General features: G+C 35.7%; 1 protein-coding gene across 2 annotated transcripts in view; it reads left to right on the top strand.

Moving 5' to 3' along the window:
• Window positions 1-23,220, top strand: part of WDR35 (WD repeat domain 35) — a gene marked incomplete at its 5' end in the record, with an annotated part of 44,636 nt that overhangs the window by 7,444 nt on the left and 13,972 nt on the right. The window contains 10 exons of one of the 2 annotated variants that reach the window (XM_082481085.1): window positions 1,657-1,782; window positions 5,000-5,185; window positions 5,773-5,805; window positions 7,878-7,938; window positions 17,113-17,257; window positions 18,489-18,558; window positions 19,306-19,359; window positions 20,430-20,539; window positions 22,311-22,521; window positions 23,096-23,176. In XM_082481085.1, the coding sequence (XP_082337211.1) occupies window positions 1,657-1,782; window positions 5,000-5,185; window positions 5,773-5,805; window positions 7,878-7,938; window positions 17,113-17,257; window positions 18,489-18,558; window positions 19,306-19,359; window positions 20,430-20,539; window positions 22,311-22,521; window positions 23,096-23,176 (1,077 nt within the window). The remainder of the gene's footprint in view (window positions 1-1,656; window positions 1,783-4,999; window positions 5,186-5,772; window positions 5,806-7,877; window positions 7,939-17,112; window positions 17,258-18,488; window positions 18,559-19,305; window positions 19,360-20,429; window positions 20,540-22,310; window positions 22,522-23,095; window positions 23,177-23,220) is intronic. The other variant, XM_082481084.1, reaches the window with a different exon arrangement.

Here is a 23,220-nt window from a genome sequence, read left to right as displayed (position 1 = left end):
GGCATCTCTAGATTAGAGTTCAAAATAAGGCAGTAAATGATCCCCTTTATTTTTATGGAGTCAGTAAAACTAAGAAAACGGCATCTGGTATCAGTAAAAGCAATGGCTCAGAAACCTCAGAAAAGGTAAACTGTTTCTAATTCTCATTTGTCTCTTGGGGATATTGTTTCGTAAATGTTTTTTGTACTTCTCTTGTTTATAAGATGTTAAATGTTCAACAGTTGAGAGACAACTTTCCTATATATCTTTGTTCATGGTGCTACCCTTGCCTTGCAAGGTAATTTCACATTCCCTCCTAATAATATATCTGGAAATCAGTAAGTGAGTGTTAAGTATCAGAGTGTGAGGAAGTTTGTCCCTTGCACAGAGGAAGTACTCATCAGCCCTGAAGGTAACTGAGGATCGAGCTGTGAGCTGTGGTGTGAAAGGGTTAAAATCCAACATCATCTCAAGGGGTTTCCTTTGTTGAAAGTATTAAATGGAACCAAAGGTTTTGATAATAATGTTACATCTCTGATTGCTAATGTCCTTCAAATTAATTGAAACAGGTATTCCAGATTCTGTATCTAGTGTTTAGAAGTAAATTCTTTAGATTTTTTAGAATTGTTTTGTACTAGTTCTGATATTCAGGTATGGACTTAACTTTCTGGAAGATGAGATGATCTGTGAATAATGTATGACCAGTATTTGGACTTGGTATTCACATCTGATCAAAGATGTGAAATGAGCACTAAACTGTGTAAGTTCATTGATAAGTTTGTTTAGGCACAAAGTTATGCCCTCAGAAGGAAAGCTAGATTGAAGCATAAGTATCAGTGTTCTGCTCAGTAAAGTTGTGGGCTCTTTAAAGCCTAAGATTATTAAAAATCTTACAGTAAATAGTAGATCAATGTATCCTTTGTTACATACATTGATATTTGCAAATAAAAAGCTTCCCACAAATAAGTGGGACTGAGGATATAGCTTTTGAAAACGTTATTTTTTTCTATTGTTTTCTTCATTCCTTCAAATTCTACAGCAAAATAAAGATACAAAAGAAAGATGGAAAGTATATTTCTTTGCTTGCTCTTAAATTATAAATGGACATCTAACTGCCTTTTTAGCCTTTTTTGAAAGGGAGTAGAGACGAGGAAAATGTCAGTTGCCCCACTGCAAATTGTGTACCTCTGCAGCTGATTCATTGTGTGCGCTTGACATAGATTAGTGATATGTTTTTATTTGTTTAAACTATCAGCTGTAGTTAAGGGTATTGTACATCGACTGACTAATATACTTCCAGCATAAATGAAACTTCTGAGGCTTGTCAGGTATCAATGGTATTGTTGTATTTATTTTAGTAGCAACTGAAATTATAAAGGTGATTCTGATTACCAAACAAAAGAAAAAATGTTTATACTGTCATTCTCCATCTATTATTTATTTTTGTACATTTGAACTGTCAATGAGTTCTGGTTTTTTCTTTCGCTCTGACAAAAAAGAATTGAGGCAAAAGTACACTTTGTTTGCATGTGTATTGTAATTTGGGAGTCATTATGGGTTACTACAAAGAACATCTATGTTTGGTTTTCATCAACTATCAAAACTGTTGTTTATGTACTTTAGAGTGGTTTTCCTGTGATGAATTCAGAATATTTTGCTTTCCTTGTTTTGAACAAGCATTTGCGCACACTGAAAGTTCCTGGCAAGCAGATATCTGCCTTGTCTTGGGAGGGAAGTGGACTGAAAATTGCACTAGCTGTTGATTCTTACATATATTTTGCAAATATTCGTCCAGATTACAAGGTATGTAGTAATGTGGCACTTAGCTGTATTAATAAGTTTTCTGTTATTTATTCTCTTTCTGAATGGGTTGAAAAAGTAGCTTTCTCTAATATATAAATCAATGCTTAACTTATGATTACTGTTTGGTCAACACTACTGACTTGAAGTTTTAGTAGAATGTGAGTGTCTCTTGGTGATGGAATGACTTAGCCAATTGCTTTTATAATGAATTTGTGATTTTATTTTCATAATAAGGAAATGTATGCTTTGTTAATAGTAACAGAACTGAACATGATTCTAAATTTGGTAGTAATTGATGTTGTCTTGTAGGTAAGTCTCCAGTGAATTCATTGCTGTTTGGTTAAACTGAGTGAGCTGAGTGATACAACAGGAATTGTTTGAACCTTGCTGTTACTGGCAATTTTGGTGGTGAATTACTAGTTTGAACCAGGAGAGCTGTGTAGAAACCCAAACAGTAGAAGTGAATGCAACCTGATAGGTGTAATTCCTACATATATTTCAATTCCCAATATACTTCTTACAAGTGTGAATTTAGCTAAATCTAAAATAATGTTTTTATCTTTCCTACCATATGGGTGTGGGGTTGTTTTTTTAAAGAGTTAGGACTATTGCACTTAAATGTACAGTTTAACAAAAATAGTGATTGCTGTCCAGTATACAGTATTGTATAGTTTGGCGTTTTTTTTTTTTTCTTTTTTCCCCAGCACAGGATATGTTCTTTAATCATCAGTGTGTAACCACTGTGATTACAGAGAGAGAGAGTGTAATGTGAGGAACATACTGTAGCTATGTTGAAATCTATTGTTCCACTTGATTGTGAAAAATCATTGGTCAGGGAGTTATAAACACAAATCTGTTAGGAAGCAATCTCAAGTAGTTTGTTGTAAATCTGCTGGAAAAGCCTTTGGAAATTTGAGCTGGAAATTAGTCTTGCAGGAAATGCTACTTAATGTTTATTCTGGGAGATGTATAACAGCTGGAACACAGGCCTATTGCTTTTTCTTAAACTCATCATATCTATGAGGCCATGTGTATTTCAAGGTCTGGCACAGTTTGCAAATGAATAATATTTTGAAACCTTAGTTTTAGAAACTGCATGTGTAAGTGTGCTTTTTTTTTTCTTTTGCATATTTAAAGTGGAAAGGATGTGCTTAAATTAATTTATTTCTGCAGCAAGTACTATTAACATTGAAACTGAGTATGCTACCTACAGGCTAAATATTTTTATGGTGAATGGTATGTGTTGTCCTTCAATAAATAATACATATTACTACTGCTATGTTCTTTCTGATAATATCAGTAACTCCCTTTTAGGAACTAGATATCCTGAAGGTGACAGTTGTTAAATGGTAATGTTTCAAAGCTGTCATTAATTTAGGCTGGATTGGAATTAATGACCTGGAGATGAAGTATTAGTATCATATTACCAATCTACTGAATAATCCGGTTTCCTGTATTTTTCAAGTATTACCATAATAAGAGAAAGAGGGCTCTAAATTAATGTGACAGTAAAAGCTATGAATTGACCTGATCTTTTTTAAACTATTCATAGTTTACATGGTATCTTTTTGGAGTTGTAATACTAATTTAGAGTCTATAGCTCTAGTTATGTTTTTTCTGGTGTGTATTAGCTTGTGGAAAACTACATTGGATTTCAGTTTATATCCTCGTCATCCAGCATTCTGGGGTCCTTTGGCATTTCTTGAAATCAGCTGTAGATTTTACAAACATGATTTACAATTTGCTGACGTGTTACCTCATAACTTAACTCCTTTCGTATAAACTTTGAATATTCAGAGTAGCATAAGTTCCAGTTTGCATCTCTGGGAAGGATCCTGTGGGTAGTACTCTCGGTTGTCAAAGACTACCTTTATTCCAATCCTTCTATGTTTCTTCCTGTATCCAAAAGGAGCTTGATTTTGTTGAAAATCCAGGTAGGCTGTATCGGTTGGGTCATGTTCATTTGTTTGCCTGTTGCCTCTCTGAAAGGTAATAAATAATAGTAAATGAATGAGGTACAACTACCAGGGCTAAAAACATGATGACTGTTCACTGTGTTGTACTTATCCATGTCCATCTAATTCCGTTATTTATACTTTTTTTTTTAACATATCTACCTTGTGTGAAAGCTGGATTTACTGATTTGTGATTCCCAGAATCATAATACTTTTTACATCTGCCAGCTCCTGTTCCTCTAGCTATGCTTCAGAGCATTGAGTTTGAATTCCTGTAGAACTCTACTTCAGTGAAAACCATTGGGTTCTGACAATTTATTACCATTCAGTTTATGCATTTAGTCTAAAAGTTCTTTTGTTGATACTTTAGTTTATCATCTCTCTCTCATTCCCTGTAGTGTGTGGGAACCCTTCTGGCCAGCTCTCTAACAAGCTTTCTCCTCTCTCTCTCTCTCTAGTAAATGCTGATGCAGAGAATTCTGTCAGTTTTTCAAAAATTGCATCATCATCCTTAAGTGGTTTGCTTTATATCTTGATCGTTTGTCGGCTTTACCTCCTGAGATACTTTCTGATTCTGCTGTGTTAGAAAGGGTTTTCATTATTAATTTCTCTAATTTAAATGAGTTGAATCCAATAAAATACATCTTTGTGGCTTTTGCAGCATTTGGATATTCCATTTCTTGTTTTGCCTTTTTGCCCCTTTTCCCCTACTTGTTACATGAATAATTATATTCTTCCAGGGGGAAGGGAGTTACTAATATGGAAGAGGTGATGTGAGTTATTACAGTGCTCTAATACAATTGATTATTTTTGTCTGCTTCAGAAATTGCACTGTTTGAAGTGTTTATGATATTGCTTTTGGGAAATGAACTTTGGGTTTCCAAATCAATAGCCATAGAGCAAGCATATTCATGGCAAAAACCATCATCACAGTGGGTATTTCTGTGGACCTGTTGAACAGGGAAGAAACAAGGGGAAGTGAGATCTTGTCCCGTTTTGAGGTTGATTCTCCAAATTCTGATTGTGATAGGTTATTCTGCATGATGGGAAGGCTTCTTTGCCAGTTTAATATTATGCAACTAACTTATTACCAGAGCTGTGACCACATACTTTTAATAAATCTGTTCATCACTTGACAGGTAAAGAATATTGAATACTGATTGTGTATATGAAATAAACACTTTCTTTCATATCTGTGAACAATTTATTATTGAATTCTTATGATTTCTGATAGGTTTTATCAAAATTGTTTCTCTTGGCAGTGGGGTTACTGCTCCAATACGGTTGTTTATGCATATACCCGACCTGATCGTCCAGAATACTGCGTAGTCTTTTGGGACACAAAAAACAATGAGAAGTATGTGAAGTATGTCAAGAGCTTGATTTCCATAACAACTTATGGAGACTTCTGTGTTTTAGCAACTAAAGCAGATGAAAATCAACCTCAGGTAAAGTCTGTCTTATAATTTTCACTCAAAATGCTTTCTTCCACATCTCAGTGCTTTACAGCCAGAATAAGATGAGACGTAAAATTCTGAATCTGTCTCAGAGTGTGTCATTCAGTTTTCATTTGACAGAATGGTACTTGAATGGGCTCAGTGCTTAAAAACAAAGAACCTCAACAAACAACAAAGTAATAGCAAAAACGTGCAGAACCAATTAACTGCCTCTATATTTTAACTCCTTGTAGCTATTAGTACCTTAATGAAAACTGCAGTCTTCAAGATTAATGTTTCTTCAGAAATATTTAGAACAGCTCTCCAAAGAAAAGCTAAAAGCAGGAGGTGTCAGAATGGCAATAAATATTTAATCAGTCAGAAGTGGGGGAAAAAAGGGGAATTTTTTTTAGGTGACATAAATCACATGTTACTACAAATGGCTGTATTTGTTTATTTATTTATTTAGATAAATTATATGAAAAATGTATCCTTTGGTTAATACATGTTCAGTTAGCGTGATGCTAATGCTACATGGTTTTTCTTACTGCGTTCACTTGTGAATTATTTTCTGTATCATCTGTATATTGCTTACAAAGGAGGAGCATGAGACGGAGTCGATTGGTGCAACGGTAAAAAAGAAAGCTTCAGTGCTGCTTTGCTTGATTGTTCAATAAATAGTGTACTGTCATATCGACTGAAAATATGGTATACATGGCCAAAACCATTTGGTGAAATTGTGTGCAATAAAATGAGATTTTTTTTCTGGGTTGTATTCTTAAAAGAGGAAACAAACAGTGGAGGGACTTAGTGTAACTTTCTTGAGCGTAAATAAGAGATTTAATTTTAGCATCTGAAAATTACATCTAATAAGTATCTTTCAGTTCTTTTGAAATGGCTCCAGTGTAATTATTAACACTGGGGGGGGTCAGCTTTTAGGACATGAAGTGAACAAGCTTATCCTTTGGGTAGTTGTTCATTAGAGTAGATTTCTGAAAAATAGATTTGTTTTGCAATAGATTTTGGTTATTAGAATTGTGATTTCAAGATGACAAAATGTATAGCAATAGCTGATGGGGCAAAAAAGACTAATTTGAGTTTAAAGGTATTGCAAGCAGATGTGAATGTCAGTAAGTTATGAAGAACTTTATGTTGATACCCATAGTAAGGCTTGAGCTTTCTGCTTTGATCAGATAATGAAGACTCCCTTGTCCTGGCACCACCCTGTGTAGCTCCTGCAGCCTCTCTCAGATACTGTTACTCCATCACCCCTTGGCAGTCTCTGATCTACTGACTTAGAGCCTTAGAAATATGTAAAAAGGGCATAAAAGAGAAATTAATTAAAGAGTGAATGTTGGGATAATTTACCAGAGAAGAATTAATATAAACATAATGGAAATAAGCAATATATAGTTTAAAAAGGTGGGTGGGGTTTCCTACAGAGGTAGAGGCTCAACATAGTTTTTGGAAAAGAGAAATTTGAGAATGCTGGTGGAAAGGTTAATTCAAAAGCAAAGAAATAAAACTACTATTTCTGAGAGGTGTTTATTGGTGGCAGAACCAGAAAAATAAAGTAATGAAAAGAAATCCTTGTTTAGATCTTTTTCTCTGAAAAAAGAAAATTCATACAGTAGCTGAAACCCTAAATTCTGCCACATGTGATTAAGAAGCTATCAGTCTGTCTGTTTAAAGGGGTAAGCTATACAATTGCTGTAGCCTGCTAGCACAATAAAATGAACTGTTCAAGAGGTGGAATAGCTATAAAGAACTAATTATCTTCCATTTTCTGGAGAGTCAGGGTAACTACTCTTAGGTGATTAAAATTTTGGCAGCCCTGTGTTTTATTTTATTTATTTAAAAAAATCTAAAGACTTTACAGTAAAAGTTGCCCCTTAATTTCCACACTTTTCATTCAAGACATTCTTATTTCCCTGTGCAATCACCATAAAGCTATTTAATCCATGATTTAGGTATGGAAAAATAGATAAATCAGCAATAACAACGAAGCACTGGTGTTTAGGTCAGTTTTTTATTTATTTGCATCTTCCTGAGTTTAACAGACCAATCTGAGGTATCTGTGCTATCAAAGGCTTTCTGAGCAGGATTACAAAAAGGGCAAACCAAACAAAACTCATCAGTTTTGTAGTATGTGCAATACAGCAGGGCAGAGGGTTAGCCTTATTTGCAATTCTCCCCACATTGTAGCCCTTCTGGGAGCTGGTGGGGGGGTGGTGGTGTCTGATGCAGTTCATTAGATTATCCTTTGCATGAACAAGTAGGTGAGAGTTGAGTCACTGAGAAATTGCCTGTGTATCACGCTAGTAAATAATCGCAGTACAGTGTGTGCCCCACAGAGCAGCCCCACAGGCTGCCTTGCCCACGTGTTATCTGTGGACCCTGCTGGTGGTACATCCTGCGTATTGTATTTTGTCTGGTAGATTTGCTTCTTTGCTTTAAAAAGCTGGTCATTTTCCTGTTTTGTGCTTGGCTTCGCTTATAGTGCTAATTGGCAAATATCTCATTATTGTCATGCTTATGCTGCTTTGTATTTACTGCAGTCATAGTACCTCTGTTTTCTGTTGCTGATCAGCATTAGACTGCGTGAAATGTGGGGGATGAGATACACCTTCACAGAAAACCTTGCACAGTTTACTAATTTACAAAAAATGTGGTAGTAATGACACTTGCTTTTATTTCCATACAGTATGTGCTGGTTCTCTGCAATTCTATTGGCACTCCGTTGGACCCAAAATATATTGATATTGGTAAGCAACTTGCAATAGTAGTATTCTGGTTTTTTTTCTAGTCTTTACAATAAATTTCTTATGCAAGTCTATTGTTCAGTGAAACAATCACTGTGTGGTAACACCCTTTGCATCCAAAGAACCTTCTGTTCTGTATGTGGTTGTAACTATGATTTTGTATTGTCTTCTCAATTCTACTTGGACTCTCCCTAAATGTAATAAACATGTAATCAGGGGTTCCCATGTTGTGAACTTCAATTTGTGTTGGAAATGACCTATTAATTACTCTGTTAATAAAAATAGTGGCTTATAAAAACAGTCTTATTCCTTGTAAAAATTGGCTGAATTTAAACTGATTTTCCAATTAATGCAAACTATTTACATAGAATTTTTAAAATTTGTTACTTTTCCTTTTATTTTTTTTTTTAATGGATGTTCTTGGTGATCCAGATTTTCCTTCACAACAGTGGTAATTCAACTCCTTTTTTAAAAGAATGTACTTTTTTTTTTTTTTTTTAAAGAGAGTCCTGTTTCTCAGAGCAATTGAAATAATTTGATCTGGGCTTTCATTTAAAAATAACATGTTACTGCTTCCCAAATATCTTAAAGATCAATTTCTCATATTTCAGTGTTGGTAATATCTTTTCTTTATCTTCTTCATAATTATTTTATCTAAAAAGTTTCAGATTATAAATTAAAATAAAAAAAAAAAAATCAGTGAATTGTAACAGAAGTACGAAAATATCCCCAAATCCTAAATAGATCTGAATTCCAAGCTTTCCCTACTGCTTGTTTGCTGCAGGTGTGGTACAGAACACTGCCAAGTAATTGCAAACCACTGTTTTCTGGGAGTTTTGCTAGCGAGTAAAGATTATTGATTTTTCCCTTCAAAGAGATGAAAGAAGTGCTGACAAACTAAGAAATTAATCAGCTTTTTGATTAATTAATCCACTTTTGTTTGTTCTGGTTTTTGCTTTATTTTTGGTTTGTTATCCAAATAGATCTGAATTTGGATTCAGAATAGACACCATTTGCAGTTTTCTTTTTGAAGCTTGATTCTTTAACTCTTCTGTTTTCCTGAAAGGCTAAATCATTTGTAATGAAGTTTTAGCAAAAATATTTATTTGCTTTTGAATGAGAGAGGAGACTGATTATTTAAATGAAAAGTACAGAGTTATTTTTAGAACTTCTTAGCTAAAATGACGGTAAGTAGAAGGTGTATTTGGCAGTAGACATCTAATGTGATTCCACTCTCTTAGAAAGGTGGGATACACTATACCACTGCTGTGCTCAGTGGTATAGCACTCTCTGAACGCACTAAAATACTTAGGGGAAAAAAAAATAATTCTGTTCATGGTTGATACAGCAGAGGAGCGTAGCCTTATTGGAACAGGTTATGGATAAAACCAGATTGCTTACTGTAAACCTGGAAGAATTCCTCCCCGCTTATTTTATTAATGTAAAGGTGTCTACTTAATATGTATATATGGCTTTGGAACTTACATGCTCTGATTCTGTAGAAATTAGTTTTCATTTTTAAGCAAACCAAGTTCTTTTCCTTACCTGTGTCAAAAAGGCACGTAGCTATTATGACAAGAAACCTCATGAACTTTTTTCGATGTAAATTGCCTCCTGGAGCCATTGTTTCATCCTCTCTGCAAAAAGTAACTCTTCCGTATAAGTTAATCTCATTAGAGAAGTTAGTTCCAAGCCATGGTGCTAATACTTGGTGTTAGTATTAAATGATAAACAGCCATTCTGCCTGATAAAATAGATGGGAAAAGTGTCTAGCAAAGTTTGCTGAGATAGAAATGATGAGATAATTAAGGGGAAGGACTGTAAGACAGGGAAGTAACAACAATTCACAGAAGACTGTAGGTAGGAAAAAAGAAATCAACAAAAGAATAGAAATAGTTGAGATCATAAATATGTTAGTTTTCCTCAACCAGTGCTACTAAACAGTTTTATTATATATTAACTAAGTTTGTAAGTGTCATGTTCTAACGTTCAGTTTTTCAGTGATAGCAGGAGGAAATCAGCTATGAGTCAAATACATATTGTGAAATTCATGCTCTATATTGTAGATCATAATTAAGGTGAAGAGTATCCTGCTCTGATGAACGAGTTTGACTCCTTTGTCCTATGGAATATGTATGAAATATTGTGGTCATAATTTCTGTTTCTGTTGATTTGATGCCCTTTTGCCACCTTTTACAGGAGGGGTGGCACATCAGAATCTTAAGGAATAAAGTGCCCAGGAAATGCAATACCAGTAATTTTGCAATGGATATGGGGGGGAAAATAAAGCAACCCAAAACTGAGCACTGAAGTAAGATGATGTGGTGGGTGGTAATGGTGTGGGTTGGGTGTCTGTTGTGTCCCCTCTGTCCTGTCCCCCCTCCTGATCAGATGTCTACACTGTATGTGTTTACTAGTCTCCTGGACATACTTGACAGGTGGGATTGGGGCGGTGGGAGGAAGATTTTGGGACTTAATAGGGAGGAGTTCATCTCATTTCTGTATTTGATGTCTAAAATAAGTTCAGTGAATCATTCCTGAAAGGGGTCTTTTTGCTCTCCTTTGGGTAGAAAGAAGCCCAGGGCAACCAACTCATCTCTGTCAGAGATGCTTAAAATTAGGTGAGATGAGTCCCACTCAAATGGTCAAAATTAGCTTTTCATGTACCCCTCTAACTGCATTTAAACTCTTTTCTTTGCATTTTTCTAATGTACTGTTTATGTGAGCTTTCTTAATCTGCCTATGACAGTTTATTTACATTATAAACAAAGGCATCACTTACTTTATGATTCCCCCATTATGACCCCTCTGCTACAGCTGTCTGTACGTAAGAAAAGAATCTTTTCCAGTGACTGAAAATAGTTAGAGAGAAATGCTGTTTAATTGAAAAATGCTGCTGTTGTTCCAACTGTATTTGAATTGTGCTGAAGAGATTAAACAATCTGGAAAAAGCTTCTCTTCCTTTAGCTTAAGTAAGCTTTCTGCAGTCTGCTTCTGTTCCCCCCAGTGTCATAGGATTGGTTTAGTGCATAGATTTGCAATGCTCTTTCCTAGTGTGAGTTCGTTTGTGAAAATGCTAGGCATTATACCCTTCAACTTCATAGGCAAATACTTGAGGTTGGAATATTTGCATTTTTGAGTCCTGAAAAATTTCTCAGTAGTTCAAACATAAAAGCAGGTCTTTCATTGCTGTACAGTAAACACAGCCAAAGATTCAACCTTTTTTTTTTTTTTTTTTTTTTAAATATATGCATCGTGTAAGACTCCTTCAAAGTTAGCTCACCAAACTTACAGAAGGGTTTGGAGATGAAAATGAAAAGCAAATGCCTATAAATGCAATGCTTTTGGAACACATTGCGCTGGTTTTATTGTAGTTGCTTTCCTTTTTTTGTAACCTTTGAAAATACAACTTTCTGGAACAACTTGAAATATTTACAACATAAGGTCATTTTTGTGTGAGGTGTAGGTACTTGTACACAGTCAAGGTCTTAACATACAGTACATCATGCTGTTTGTCACAGTTGGAGCTTCTTGGCAGTAGAAAGTATAATTGTTCCAGTTTGACAGGGTGCTGAACTTAAGTAGCTGGCTGGCCTTGCTGAGGTCAACAGAGAGAGAAGACCTTGTAAAACCTTAAAGGCAGAAGGCCTTTCTGTAAGTTCTCTTAAGATTCCGGTTTGTGCATCGTTTCTAACAAAATCATTGTCCTTTTGGCCTGTTTATAAAAGAAAAAAGATCAACTTTAAATCAACTGTAATGTGAGAGTGATCGTGAATTGCTTAAGATATAAACAGTACAAACATATCTTTTACTCAGGATTATTGGAGGGGTGTTATTGACTTATGAAAAATGTTATCTGTGAATTTTTTTTTTCTTCATTGTACCAAAGCAGTTTTTCAGGCTATTGTCTTTTAATAAAGTAATAAATTATTGCATTGAGTTCTGTCCAGAAAATAAGTTGCTTACGTAACTTTTATTTTGAACTTGTTTCAGACTTTGAAGTGCCATCTTTCAGAGTGGTTTAAAAACACTTTGGTTGTTACTTTATTTGATTTTCATAAATGCTTATCAAAAATGCCTTCTCATATTGTAGGATGTTCCTCAACAGACTGCTCGCTATCTCTGTGTTCCTGCCTATTCTTAAGTGGGCGCTCTTGACTGCTGTAAGTCTAAACTGTTTTTTGACTGGCTGTAATTACTGCAGCTTGAACACAAGAATTCTTTGGTTTTTTTTTTTTTTTTACGAGACTGCCAGTTGTTGGAATAGCAATCACCTGGCGCTCTACTGAGCATAAAGCTTTTGCTCTTCCTTGAGATGTTGGTGCTATGCAGGCCTCTTTGGCTTTGACCTGGTAGGAAATTGATAGTGGAGAAAAAAGATTGCTAATCTAAGGATGCTAAATAGCTGATGGAGCATGTGAATAATGCCTCTGAGCATGTGTGTTAAGGCACAATTTGTATGAATTGTCAATTTATAACATTATAAAACTGTTTCAACAAAGTGCTATTAATCTCCTAATGAAAAAGTAATTGTGACACTGCGCAGTGTTTGATTCGCCCCCAGGAGATGCGAATTTTACATTGTTGGGCTCTAAGCCGATAGTTGAAGAAGGGCTCAAAAAAAAAAAAGTGCTTATTCCCATTATTGAGTTTTTAATTATGTCATTAGCTTTCTAATGCTTGCCTCTGCTAACGAAGGCAAAAAAGGATTAATCAGTCATTAGCTCTTCCTCATGTTGCTCTTTATTCTGTCCAAGGGCATTTTTCTTCCAGTGCTTCCTGTGCCTTGTTTTTACGGTCCTTCACAATAGGTAGTGTTTACTAGCCAATAAATTGGTCTTTTCTCCATTGTCTAGCAGTATTATGTTCCATCCCACTAAGGCAGAGAAATTAACCAACACAGTTTCTTCTGTACTGGTTTCACAGGCTTTCTGTCAAAGCCCTTTCATGAGTAACTAAATATAAACTACAGAAGGTTAAATATCTTGTTATATAATGTCTTTTTAATGGAAACACAACAGATGGTATCTGCTAAGAAAATGTCACTCAGGCTGGATTATATCATCTCCTTACATGTGCTTAGGAGCGCTGACATAGTGAAGTGTTGAGTTATCGTTCACATGTGTGTTAGCGCCCAGTGAAATGAATACAACAGCCGGATCAACATACAGGTGGATTAAAGGCAGAGTGCTGGAATCATGCCAAGGTGTCTCGTCTCCCTCCTGGACACCTGAACAAGGATGACTGAATGACATGTGAAACAGCATTGAATTGCTGTTACTTAAACTTGATCATTTTAAAGTAAACTGTCACTGATTTTTAGTATTTCTTCATGTTCTGTAAACTGTGGTCATTCATGAGTTATCCCATGTGCAGTTCAGTTGTCCCTGCTGCAGTCTGATATTTTCTTCTATTTATGAGATAACGTTTCTAGAGACATTCGAATCGAGCTCTAAAATTAGGTAGATGTTATTGATCAGACTATGTTCGTCCCAGTTTCTCAGGAACAGCCTGTAACAGGCTTGTATGAAAACAACAGTTTAGTCTTGCATCTGTCTGTCAGGTTGCTTCCTTTCCATCAGATTTAGGTGGGATTACTTGTCTCTCTTGTGTTTGTATATCCTATTTTGTCTACTAGAAAGTGTCTCAGCTTTCTTATGCAGTGAAATAATATAGTTGTGCATTAAGTTTATTCTCCATCTGTTATTTTTTAAAGATGAGACATGAAACCAGGTGTTTTCTAACTGTTTTGCAGTGACATGGAGTGAGTGTGGGTGAAATACAGACATTGTAGAAGGCTTTTCAAGATTCCAGGCTATCTAAGAAATAAAGTTTCTCTCCTTCAGGGAGGAGGTTTTGTGAAGGAACAGTGAAATGAGGTGAGAAGAGGAAGAAGGGCCAGAGAAAACTTAAAGGGCAGTTGTTTCACATGTTGGCATTGTTTTGGTGGGATGGTGTAGTTAATCCTTTTAGGTATTTGATCATTGAAAAGTAAGGCACCTGCCTTAATGTTTTCCATACATATTTTCAAGGTCTAAAAATTAAGCATTAAGGTGTTAATACTGAAGTTAGCTATCTGCAAAATCAGTGGGAAGAGTTAGACAATCTATGCAGTGGAAATGCTGAGCAGAGGAGTGTCCGAATCTTTTGCCTCCCTCTGACTTAAAGTGCTTGCTTTTCTGTCTGCTGCATAATCAAAGCATGAATTCTTTGAAGGGCATCGATGACCAAGTGAGTAATGCTTGCTGCTAAAATCAAGGCCACTGTATAAGATGATACTTCCCTACACCAAAGGAAACTTAAGTAGTTAAACCAGCTGCCTAGAAAGGGATTCTAGGTCTTCCTCAGCCTGAAGGGATTGAAATGAGCATCTTTTGTTTCCCAGGGAAGGACAAATCCCTTCCTTCTCTGCCCCAGTAACAGCCCAAACTTGGAGTGGCTTTCCTTGTGTTGAAGCTATGCTGTTACGCAGCCAAGAAGGAAAGCTTTTTTTAGGAGTAGAATGTAGCACAGTCATTAAGGCTCTGAGGTGAGAAGGGGAAATAGAATCGAATGGAATAGTTCAGTTGGAAGGGACCTACAACAATCATCTAGTCCAACTGCCTGACCACTTCAGGGCTGACCAGAAGTTAAAGCATGTTTTTAAGGGCATTGTCCAAATGTCTCTAAAACACTGACAGGCATGGGGCATCCACTGCCTCTCTAGGAAGCCTGTTGCAGTATTTGACCACCCTCTATGCTTCCTAAATTCAGTCTTGCCTTGGATTTTAGTTTCTTTTTCCACATATTTTACTCTTTGTATTTTTTTTTTTTTGTGTTTGCTTGTTTAATGACTGTCTAGTATAAAATACTAAAGCAATTCTAGAGAAAATCCCATATATCCTACTTTTATGCAGTTGTTTAAGCTATATAGGCAATCTTGTAAAAGGATCAATTCCCACGTATAGATGTGATTTTGAATGGATTTGATCCTGATGATTGTGTCTGTGTGCTGTCTATCCCTCTCTCTGCAATTTCACATTTGGCTTAAATCCAGTCATCGTTTAGCCTGCTGTTGCAAAGCAGGGAAGGCCCTGCCCTCCATGCTGGCTGCTCATTCCTGCCCTCTCCAACATTTGTAATTTTCTCTTTAATCCAACTTAAACTAATCTTTTATTTATTTAATTTTGAGGTCAGTTAGATGATTGAACTGATCCAACTTACCCTGTGGTAAAGCTACTATCAGCTCTAGAAGGAGCTGATATCAAAGAGGTGGCAGGGAAATGTGTCAGGGGTTGGTGTGTGGGGTGTTTTTGACAGCAACAATCAGTTTAAGTCTTAGGCACGTTTGTAAATGCCTAATTGATTCTATTCCTCTGGATAAAGCATAGATGTGTAGCCATCTAGTTTCTGGATCACAACAGAGCTTATGTGAACATCCTTGTTTCCCAGATTGGGGTACTTCAAGGTGTGCACAAATGAGTAAGTTTAGGCTCCGTGGAAGCTGTAGGTCAAATGGAGAGTCACTTGGTGAGTCTGAGGAATGCCTGTGACTGTCAGATGTGAGCTTGGTTTAGCATTGTCTTGGAGCAAAGTATTTAAATGTTGACTAAGCCGAGAAGCTGAGCCCAAATATGAAGCTTAGTACTAAAATTTTGTGATTTGAGCAAGAGGAAACCTTATTCCCTCACACATCATGAGATTCTCAGGTTTAATTTAAAGGGTAAAACCATTGATTGTTATGGCATGTACAGCTGCAAGGTTATAAAAAAAACCAAAAAAAACCAAACAGAGCAAATACATAGAATTTATTAATGCTGTTAATGAAACAGAGATGACTATCCTTCAGTTGTATGTGACTAATTATTGAAATAAATGTGTTATATGCATCTTGGTTTATTTCATATACTTATAATGTAAACAACTGTGCTGCTCACGTTAAGCATCATCACTAAGCTTTCTTATCCAGTATTTACATTTATACTAAAAAGTATTCTAGAGCCATCAGGTAGCTTATATAATCCTCTTGGTTTCAAAGAAATAAAATCTGTTCAACCAATCTTCCCCCATCTGTCTCTTGTGGCACTGCTCTTTATGGCAGGGTTATAGCTCCCTCCAGAGTTCTATTCTGTGCTAAAATGCAGAAAAAATGATATTTGCTGTAAAAGAATCAGATTTTGTGCTCACAGCATGTTATCTCTATGACTCAGTGTTTCACTAACAGACTGGGCTACACAATTCTGAATTTGCCTCTTTTGTTTGATGGTGTGTTGATTTACTTGCAGAATTTGAAGACATTGGGGGATTTACTTAATAGTTTTCTACATTTTTCTATGCCTTTTCATGTGCATTCACTGGTTTTCAGAAAGATGAAACATAAGATTGCAAAAGGAAAAAAGAGCCACAATACAGTCAAGTCAGCGTATTATAAAGAAAAATGTAATGGTTTGAGTGCATGTATATATATTTTTTCCTTTGTTCACTAAACATTGACAGCAGGAAAGAGATAGTCAATTTATCTGCATATGCTAAATGGGTTTAGGGCTAAAGTAAATGCCCTGCCTTCCTACACTGTGATCTTTGGATGCAATAAAGTAAGACTAAGCACATGCTTTACTAAATATTTAATTTGCTGCCATGCAGATAAAGAATTGTTATTTGGCCCAGCTGTTAACTAAGATACAAACAGCATCTTGTCTAATTCAAAATTTGTTAACTGTTTTTAAGTGGTGCTAATCAAAGAATCTCTTCTAGATTGTCAACTTTCGAGTAGTCTTCCTTTTTATTTATATTTGAATAATTACAAATATGTCAGATACGGAGGTATCTTATAGATCTTGATAGGGATTTGAGATACTCCTGAACTGGTCATTAACCTGAAAATTTGTCCATGTGTATTTGATGTCCTCTGCATTAGGTGAAATAATAGGGAGATAAGTGTTAATTTTAAAATCAGAACTTGTAAGGAATTTCTCTGTTCTTCAGAACAAGGCTGCAAGGCCCCTGGGAAATTTCTTGGCAAGTAATGAAAACTGCCACTAGATTGTGTGTGGTGTGGTGGTAGTTGTTGTTTGTTTGTTTGTTTTTTGCTTTTAACCTATGGAGATACGGTTTCACCATTTGTGAAAAAGTTTACAAATTAGCATCCAGTCCAATAATTGCCACACTAATTTTACAACCATTTGGGTTTCATAACAGGGCCGTTGTTTGTCACAATGACCAAAACGCATGTGATAGCAGCTTCAAAAGAAGCGTTTTACGTCTGGCAGTATCGTGTGGCCAAGAAACTCACGGCAATGGAAATTAATCAGGTAGCACGGACCAGAAAAGAAGGCAGGGAAAGGTTTGTGTTCAGGCTTTGTCATTTTTCTTCCTTTGCATTGGTATCGTTGATAAAGGTGGATTCTCCCATGCCTAAAACATGAACTCCTGTCTTCTCATTTTTCTGCTCAGATTTGTTGAATTGCAGGCCTATAAGATTAAATACTAAAGAATAGTTTTTCGTAACAAATGTGTGTTTCTTATCCAAATCTCAGACTTTTTTGGATTAGTTCCTGTTCAGTGTCTCCATTTGCTGGCTGTGTGCTTCCCTTACAGAGCTGTGTGTCTTCATGCCCTCCTCCCCACCTTCTTCTCCTCCATACTCTTAGTCTCTAGGCAGCTATATTCCCTCTCATAACTTTAACTGCTTCTTGAGTGTCAGTGGCTGTAAAGACATAGTCTCTCCAGCTAGTTCTTCTCTAAATACACTTGTGTCTAATTGTATCTTTGACGTCTAATCCCGTACAGACTTTTATCCTCTCAAACTAAATAAGCCAAAGTCAGCATCATCTTGCCTCCAAAATATTTCCTTCCCAGGTGTTCATTAGTGGCATTAACTTTTCTGTCACCTCCACAAGCTTGCAACTTTGGTACAATTTTCTTTTGTGTTATTCTGTTTTCTTCCATAGAGATGCTATAGCATGCTATGTACCATCTGCTGTCACCATATATCCATAATAATGAGTAATTATTTATACATGGTGTAATAACTTCTATTGTTTAGTACCTGAATGTCCTAGCCATGGACGAGATTGTAAAATTTATAGAAATACTGAAAAAGTAAATAGTTGTAATTCAGCATAACCTATGATTTTAGCATTCTAAAACCTTTGCTAATGCTACTTTTTAAAGCGAAAGAGAAGTCATGGTGAAATATTGAATACAGTAATACATAAGTTTTGTGGATATGAATGGGAAGCTCTTCATAATTCTGGAGAAGAGCCTGAGGAATCATGGAAGTACATGTTTGAGTGGTTGATGGTTTGCAGGAACTTCTTGTTGTAGAATGAAAGTTTATAGATGATATGGGAATAGATCTTCAGGAGCTGCGAAAGTGAAAGCAAGTATCTTTATATCAATACAAAAAAAGGTTATCAAAGGGGGTACTACTGGAACATAAGAACACAGGTATAGCTTTTATTCTCTTTTCCAATTGCAATGGTTTCTTCTCCAAGGATTGAAGACACCTATATCCTGTCAAAAATGATCCTTTCTTTGGACTCACTTTTTCTCCTAACTTTCCTTTCCTACAGGATTTATCATATTGATGACACCCCTTCAGGATCTGCAGATGGACACCTTGATTACAGCAGAGCTATTGAAGTGAGTGATGCTTTTAATTAGTTCACTGTGGTGTCACTGGGACCCTGAAAGAGAAATAGTTAGCATTGCTTTATTTTCATAAATTTTCATTAGTAGAAGTGGTGATACTTAAACTTTCTTTTCTACCTTTTTTTACATAAGTGTTATTTTTCTTCCCTCTGATTAGTGTGTTGTTACTGTGTGATTATGTATTTCTGGAAATATACACCAAATTGTAGGGAACATAGGAAAAGTATATTCTGGGGTCCAGTACGTAGACACCTGCTGTCGTCTTAGTGAGCAGCAGCTCCCCTTACTTCAGCAAAGTGTAAGCTTGTTGAAACCCAATAACCCTTGTAAAGTTTCCTGGTACTTTTGACCTTTTTCACTTTGTGCCTGTGTGTGCGTGTGCATGCTCACTTTTGTACTTACCAATATACTTGGAATTAATTACAGGCCTCACAAGTCAGGGGCAGTTGCTTTCTTATGTGTTGTGTTAAACACCCATTACATTTTGGGGTTTACTTTTTTTTCTGGAGGAGGGGCAGGAGAAGAAAGGAAGCTGTTAATATTATTATTATGATTCCCATAACGAAGACTACTAATATCATAAACCATCCATTTACTGTATACTGACAAGGTTTGATAGCCCCTTTTCATGTGGATACTTAGCAACATTCTTGTATATTTAAATAAATCGTCTTTCTTTAGCAGTGCATTCTTAGTGTTGCATTAAAATTGATATTGATACCACTTGTATACTTTCAGGGAACAAGAGATCCAATTTGTGCAATAACAGCATCTGATAAGATACTACTTGTGGTAAGTTACATAACTCCTAATTGCCTCTTGTGTTTGTAAGCAGGAGATTCTTCTGCAATGTGTTCATAAGCAGTCATAATTTCAAAGCATTTCTGAATTTAGAATTTATACAGATGAAATCTCTTTTTAGACGTCTTGAAAGAACCTTCTAAAGTTATTTTTGATTAACCTGGACTTTTTCTGTAGGAGGGCTAATTCACTAAGTGCTTACAACTTAAGTACAGACTAGTTGCCTGAGTTAGTACTTATACGTAAGGTTTGATAAAGTCCAGGTCAGGACTTCATTCTGTAATCTGAGTTCTAGGAAGTCTCTTCAAGGGTGTATGTAAATGCATGAAGATTTAAAAAGTTTATCTATTTACATATTAATGCTCTGTAGTATGCTATATACATATTAATACATTTATGGATTATACATATGTATTACGTATGAGGTTTGTGTATGAGGTGTGTATTATGTATGAGGTTTATGTATGACACAAGGCATCGGTGTGTCATTGGGCAAAATAAAGACAGACCACATTGGTACTTAGATTTGTTTACCGTTACTCAAGCCTTTGAATAACCGGTATATTTTATAGCATTTACTTTTAAAGCTAGCTCAAGTCTTGAAGTAATTGGTGAGACTTGGTAGCATGCAGACAGCACTACAGGAACACAGCTGTACTGCTTGCAAACCCGAGCTGGTACTGTCATATCGCACTGTTTGAGTGGATTTACCAGCGTGGGATGGGGATCTTTTCACTGTTCTCCTTTTTTGTTACATAGACCATGTCTGAAGGTTCATGGGGAGTTGTTGGGCTCCTGAAACTGTTCTGTGGGCTATGTGGACTGTGGCTTTTCATTTTAACATTCCTGATTTAAGCAGATCTGTAAATTGTAGCATCTTAAGAAAGTATCTTGTTTAAATAGCAGAATTTGGAACTTTTAGGGTGATGACATTCTCTCTCTCCACTCTTGCTGTCATTTATCCAAAACATCTTTTGACTAGGACAGCATATAAATAAAACCTTTTGAAGTAATTATTGATGGAAAAATTCTCTCAATAAGCAAGCTGTGCTTTTCTCTAGGGAAGAGAATCTGGCACTATTCAGAGATACAGTCTTCCCGGTGTTGGTATAGTACAGAAATATACCTTGAACTGTCGTGCACATCAGCTGTCTTTGAATTGCAACTCCAGGTAAGTTACAGATCTGCTAAGACAGGTATCCATTTGTTAAGTAAACCATTACAATTTGTGAAAATACTAATTCTATGAATTCTGTAATTCTATAATAATTATGTACTAATTTTACTTTAGTATATTATTAATTTCAGTTGTTATGAATATATATATGTACAGGTTATTATTTCAGTTGGCACTGGCACAGGTTGCCCAGAGAGGTTGTTGAGGCCCCATCCCTGGAGGTGTTCAAGGCCAGGCTGGGTGTGGTCTTGGGCAACCTGGTCTAGTGGGAGGTGTCCCTGTCTATGTCAGGGTGGTTGGAACTTGATGATCTTCAAGGTCCTTTCCAACCTAAACCATTCTATTATTACTAATTAATTACATCTGTTAGGCATCAGATTGCTCTGAGAGACTGTGTTAGTAAAGTTCTCTTGTGTGTTAAACTCTTTAGGGTGTGTGTGGGAAGTTTAAGGAAACATATACATGAAAATATCTTTATTAGATGAACCAAACATAAGCTTTCTGTCATCATGACATGAATTGATGAAATCATGCCATAGCCTGAAATTTTATATCTCCAAGGCTGCTTTCTATTTCTGTGTCCATCTAATGCCTGGAAACTTTGTTTATCCCATGTTAATTTTCCATTGTTACAAGCTGTAGCTGGTGGCAATGCTTCTGGCAAGACTGGTTTTCCTAAGCTTTCAGTTGCTTTCTACTTAACAGCTATATTTTTGCAAGAGAGAGCACAAGAGTCTTGGCAGAAAAGGGAAAAATATACTGACTAAAGAGGACTTGTAAAACAATTGTAATCACTTCAAAATAACTTTGTAATTTCAAACAAAATTCATAATGCATGTGTAGGTGGCTTACATTTTTAGGTGTAGACCAAAAATAGATTGCTTCACTTTAAAAGGCAATGTGATCTAGTCAGAGTCACATTAATTTTGTTTTGAACCCAAGCTGTTTCCTTCCTAAATGACTTTGTGCTAGTAAAAAAGGCTCAGATCCATAAGCGTTTTGAAGTTAATTTTCTAAAATGCTTTTGAAATTATAATAGGGATTACGGGTGTCTAAATGTCTTTCAATATTTAGAAATGCTTTTAAAGTGGCATTGTAGTAAATACAGGCTACTGTAATTCACTGAAGACCTATGTAACTGGAAATTTTCAAATGTTACCCTTTAGAAATTGTATTTTTCCTGTATTTTAAATTGCTTCAAAGATTATTTGGATTATACTTAATATTTTCTGTAAAAAAAAAAAAAAAAAAAAAAAAAAAAAAACCAAACCAAAACCCAAACAAAAAAAACCCCCAACAACAAAAAACCCCGTTTGTAGGAATATAAGAAATCCTGTTTTAGAGATTAACAGTCTGCATCACTGCACTGTCTTTTTCATTTAAGAATCTGCTTCATTGCCTCCTAGTAAATAATGAAAAATGATTCTGTTCAGTTGTTAATTTTAGGCTCTGTCAAGAAAAGTTTGGTGAGGGGCAGAACCTGCAATTTATTCAACTTGATATCTGAAGTACTAAGGATCTTCAAAATGCTGGATGAAAAATGGGCATATTTCAGAACCTTTGCAGGGCCAGATCCTGTATGAGTGGATGAAAAACTTCTATGTTTCTGGTCTCTCTCCGCTGTGCAGATAAATGAAAATCGCTTGCATCTCCCTGAATCTATGGAATTATACTGGTATTAGATTAGAGGGGAAATTTCATGTTTAAAACCTTGATTAGTATTATTGAGCTGTCTTATTTTTTTCTTCCTTTTGTTTTTCTGTAGTCGTGTTGCTGTCATAGACCTTTCAGGTGTTTTGACATTTTTTGACTTGGATACACGGGTAGTAGACAGTACAGGACAGCAAGTGATAGGTGAGCAGCTGAAACTGGAACGCAAAGATGTTTGGGATATGAAATGGGCCAAAGATAACCCAGATTTGTTTGCAATGATGGAGAAAACAAGAATGTATGTTTTCAGAAACTTGGATCCAGAGGTAAATATTAACATATGTAAACTACTCATTTTACAAATTTGCTTTTAAGTTAATGGCTCAGTGTTGAATAGTATTATTCTTGTGCTTACTGTTCAATTAGGCAAGCATTTATATAAATAACCTTGCTTCTGGAAGTCTCAATCTTGTCAGCTCTAATGTGGGAGTGTTGTTTAGGAACAAAATAGTAAAATGAACTATCAGTCCTGGAAAGATAAAACTGCTGTCGTATTTTTCTGAAATATATGAGATGTTTTCAGGAGTATATTTTTTCTATGGTCTATATAAACTCAATTTTAGTAAAGATATTTGTAAAACTCATTTCAGTTGAATCTAAATATTGGCAGGTGTTCCTTTCTTTCTCGTAATTTAGTTATAGAAAACATGAGAATTTTTATTTATGATTGTGTATATGGGATTGTTAATAATGTTAAAGATTTTAGTATGTTTCCTGTTGGAAATGCAATTAAATCCTAGTTTGGAGAAGAAAGTCTCTTCCTGTACATCTAACAGATTTGTGTAGGATTTTATCGGACAGAATACAAGTTCATTGCTTTGTAACTTATTTAACTTTAAGGAACCTATACAAACTTCTGGATATATTTGCAACTTTGAAGATTTAGAAATCAAATCTGTTCTTCTGGATGAAATATTAAAGGTAAGAATAATTAATTTTATTTTGTAGGAAAAGTTGGTGTCTGT

Source organism: Vanellus vanellus (genome assembly GCF_965231255.1).
Source record: "Vanellus vanellus genome assembly, chromosome: 3".
Classification (NCBI taxonomy): Eukaryota; Metazoa; Chordata; class Aves; order Charadriiformes; family Charadriidae; genus Vanellus; species Vanellus vanellus.
The sequence above is the reverse complement of the archived record's forward strand: the minus strand, read 5'-3'. Positions and strand labels throughout refer to the sequence as shown.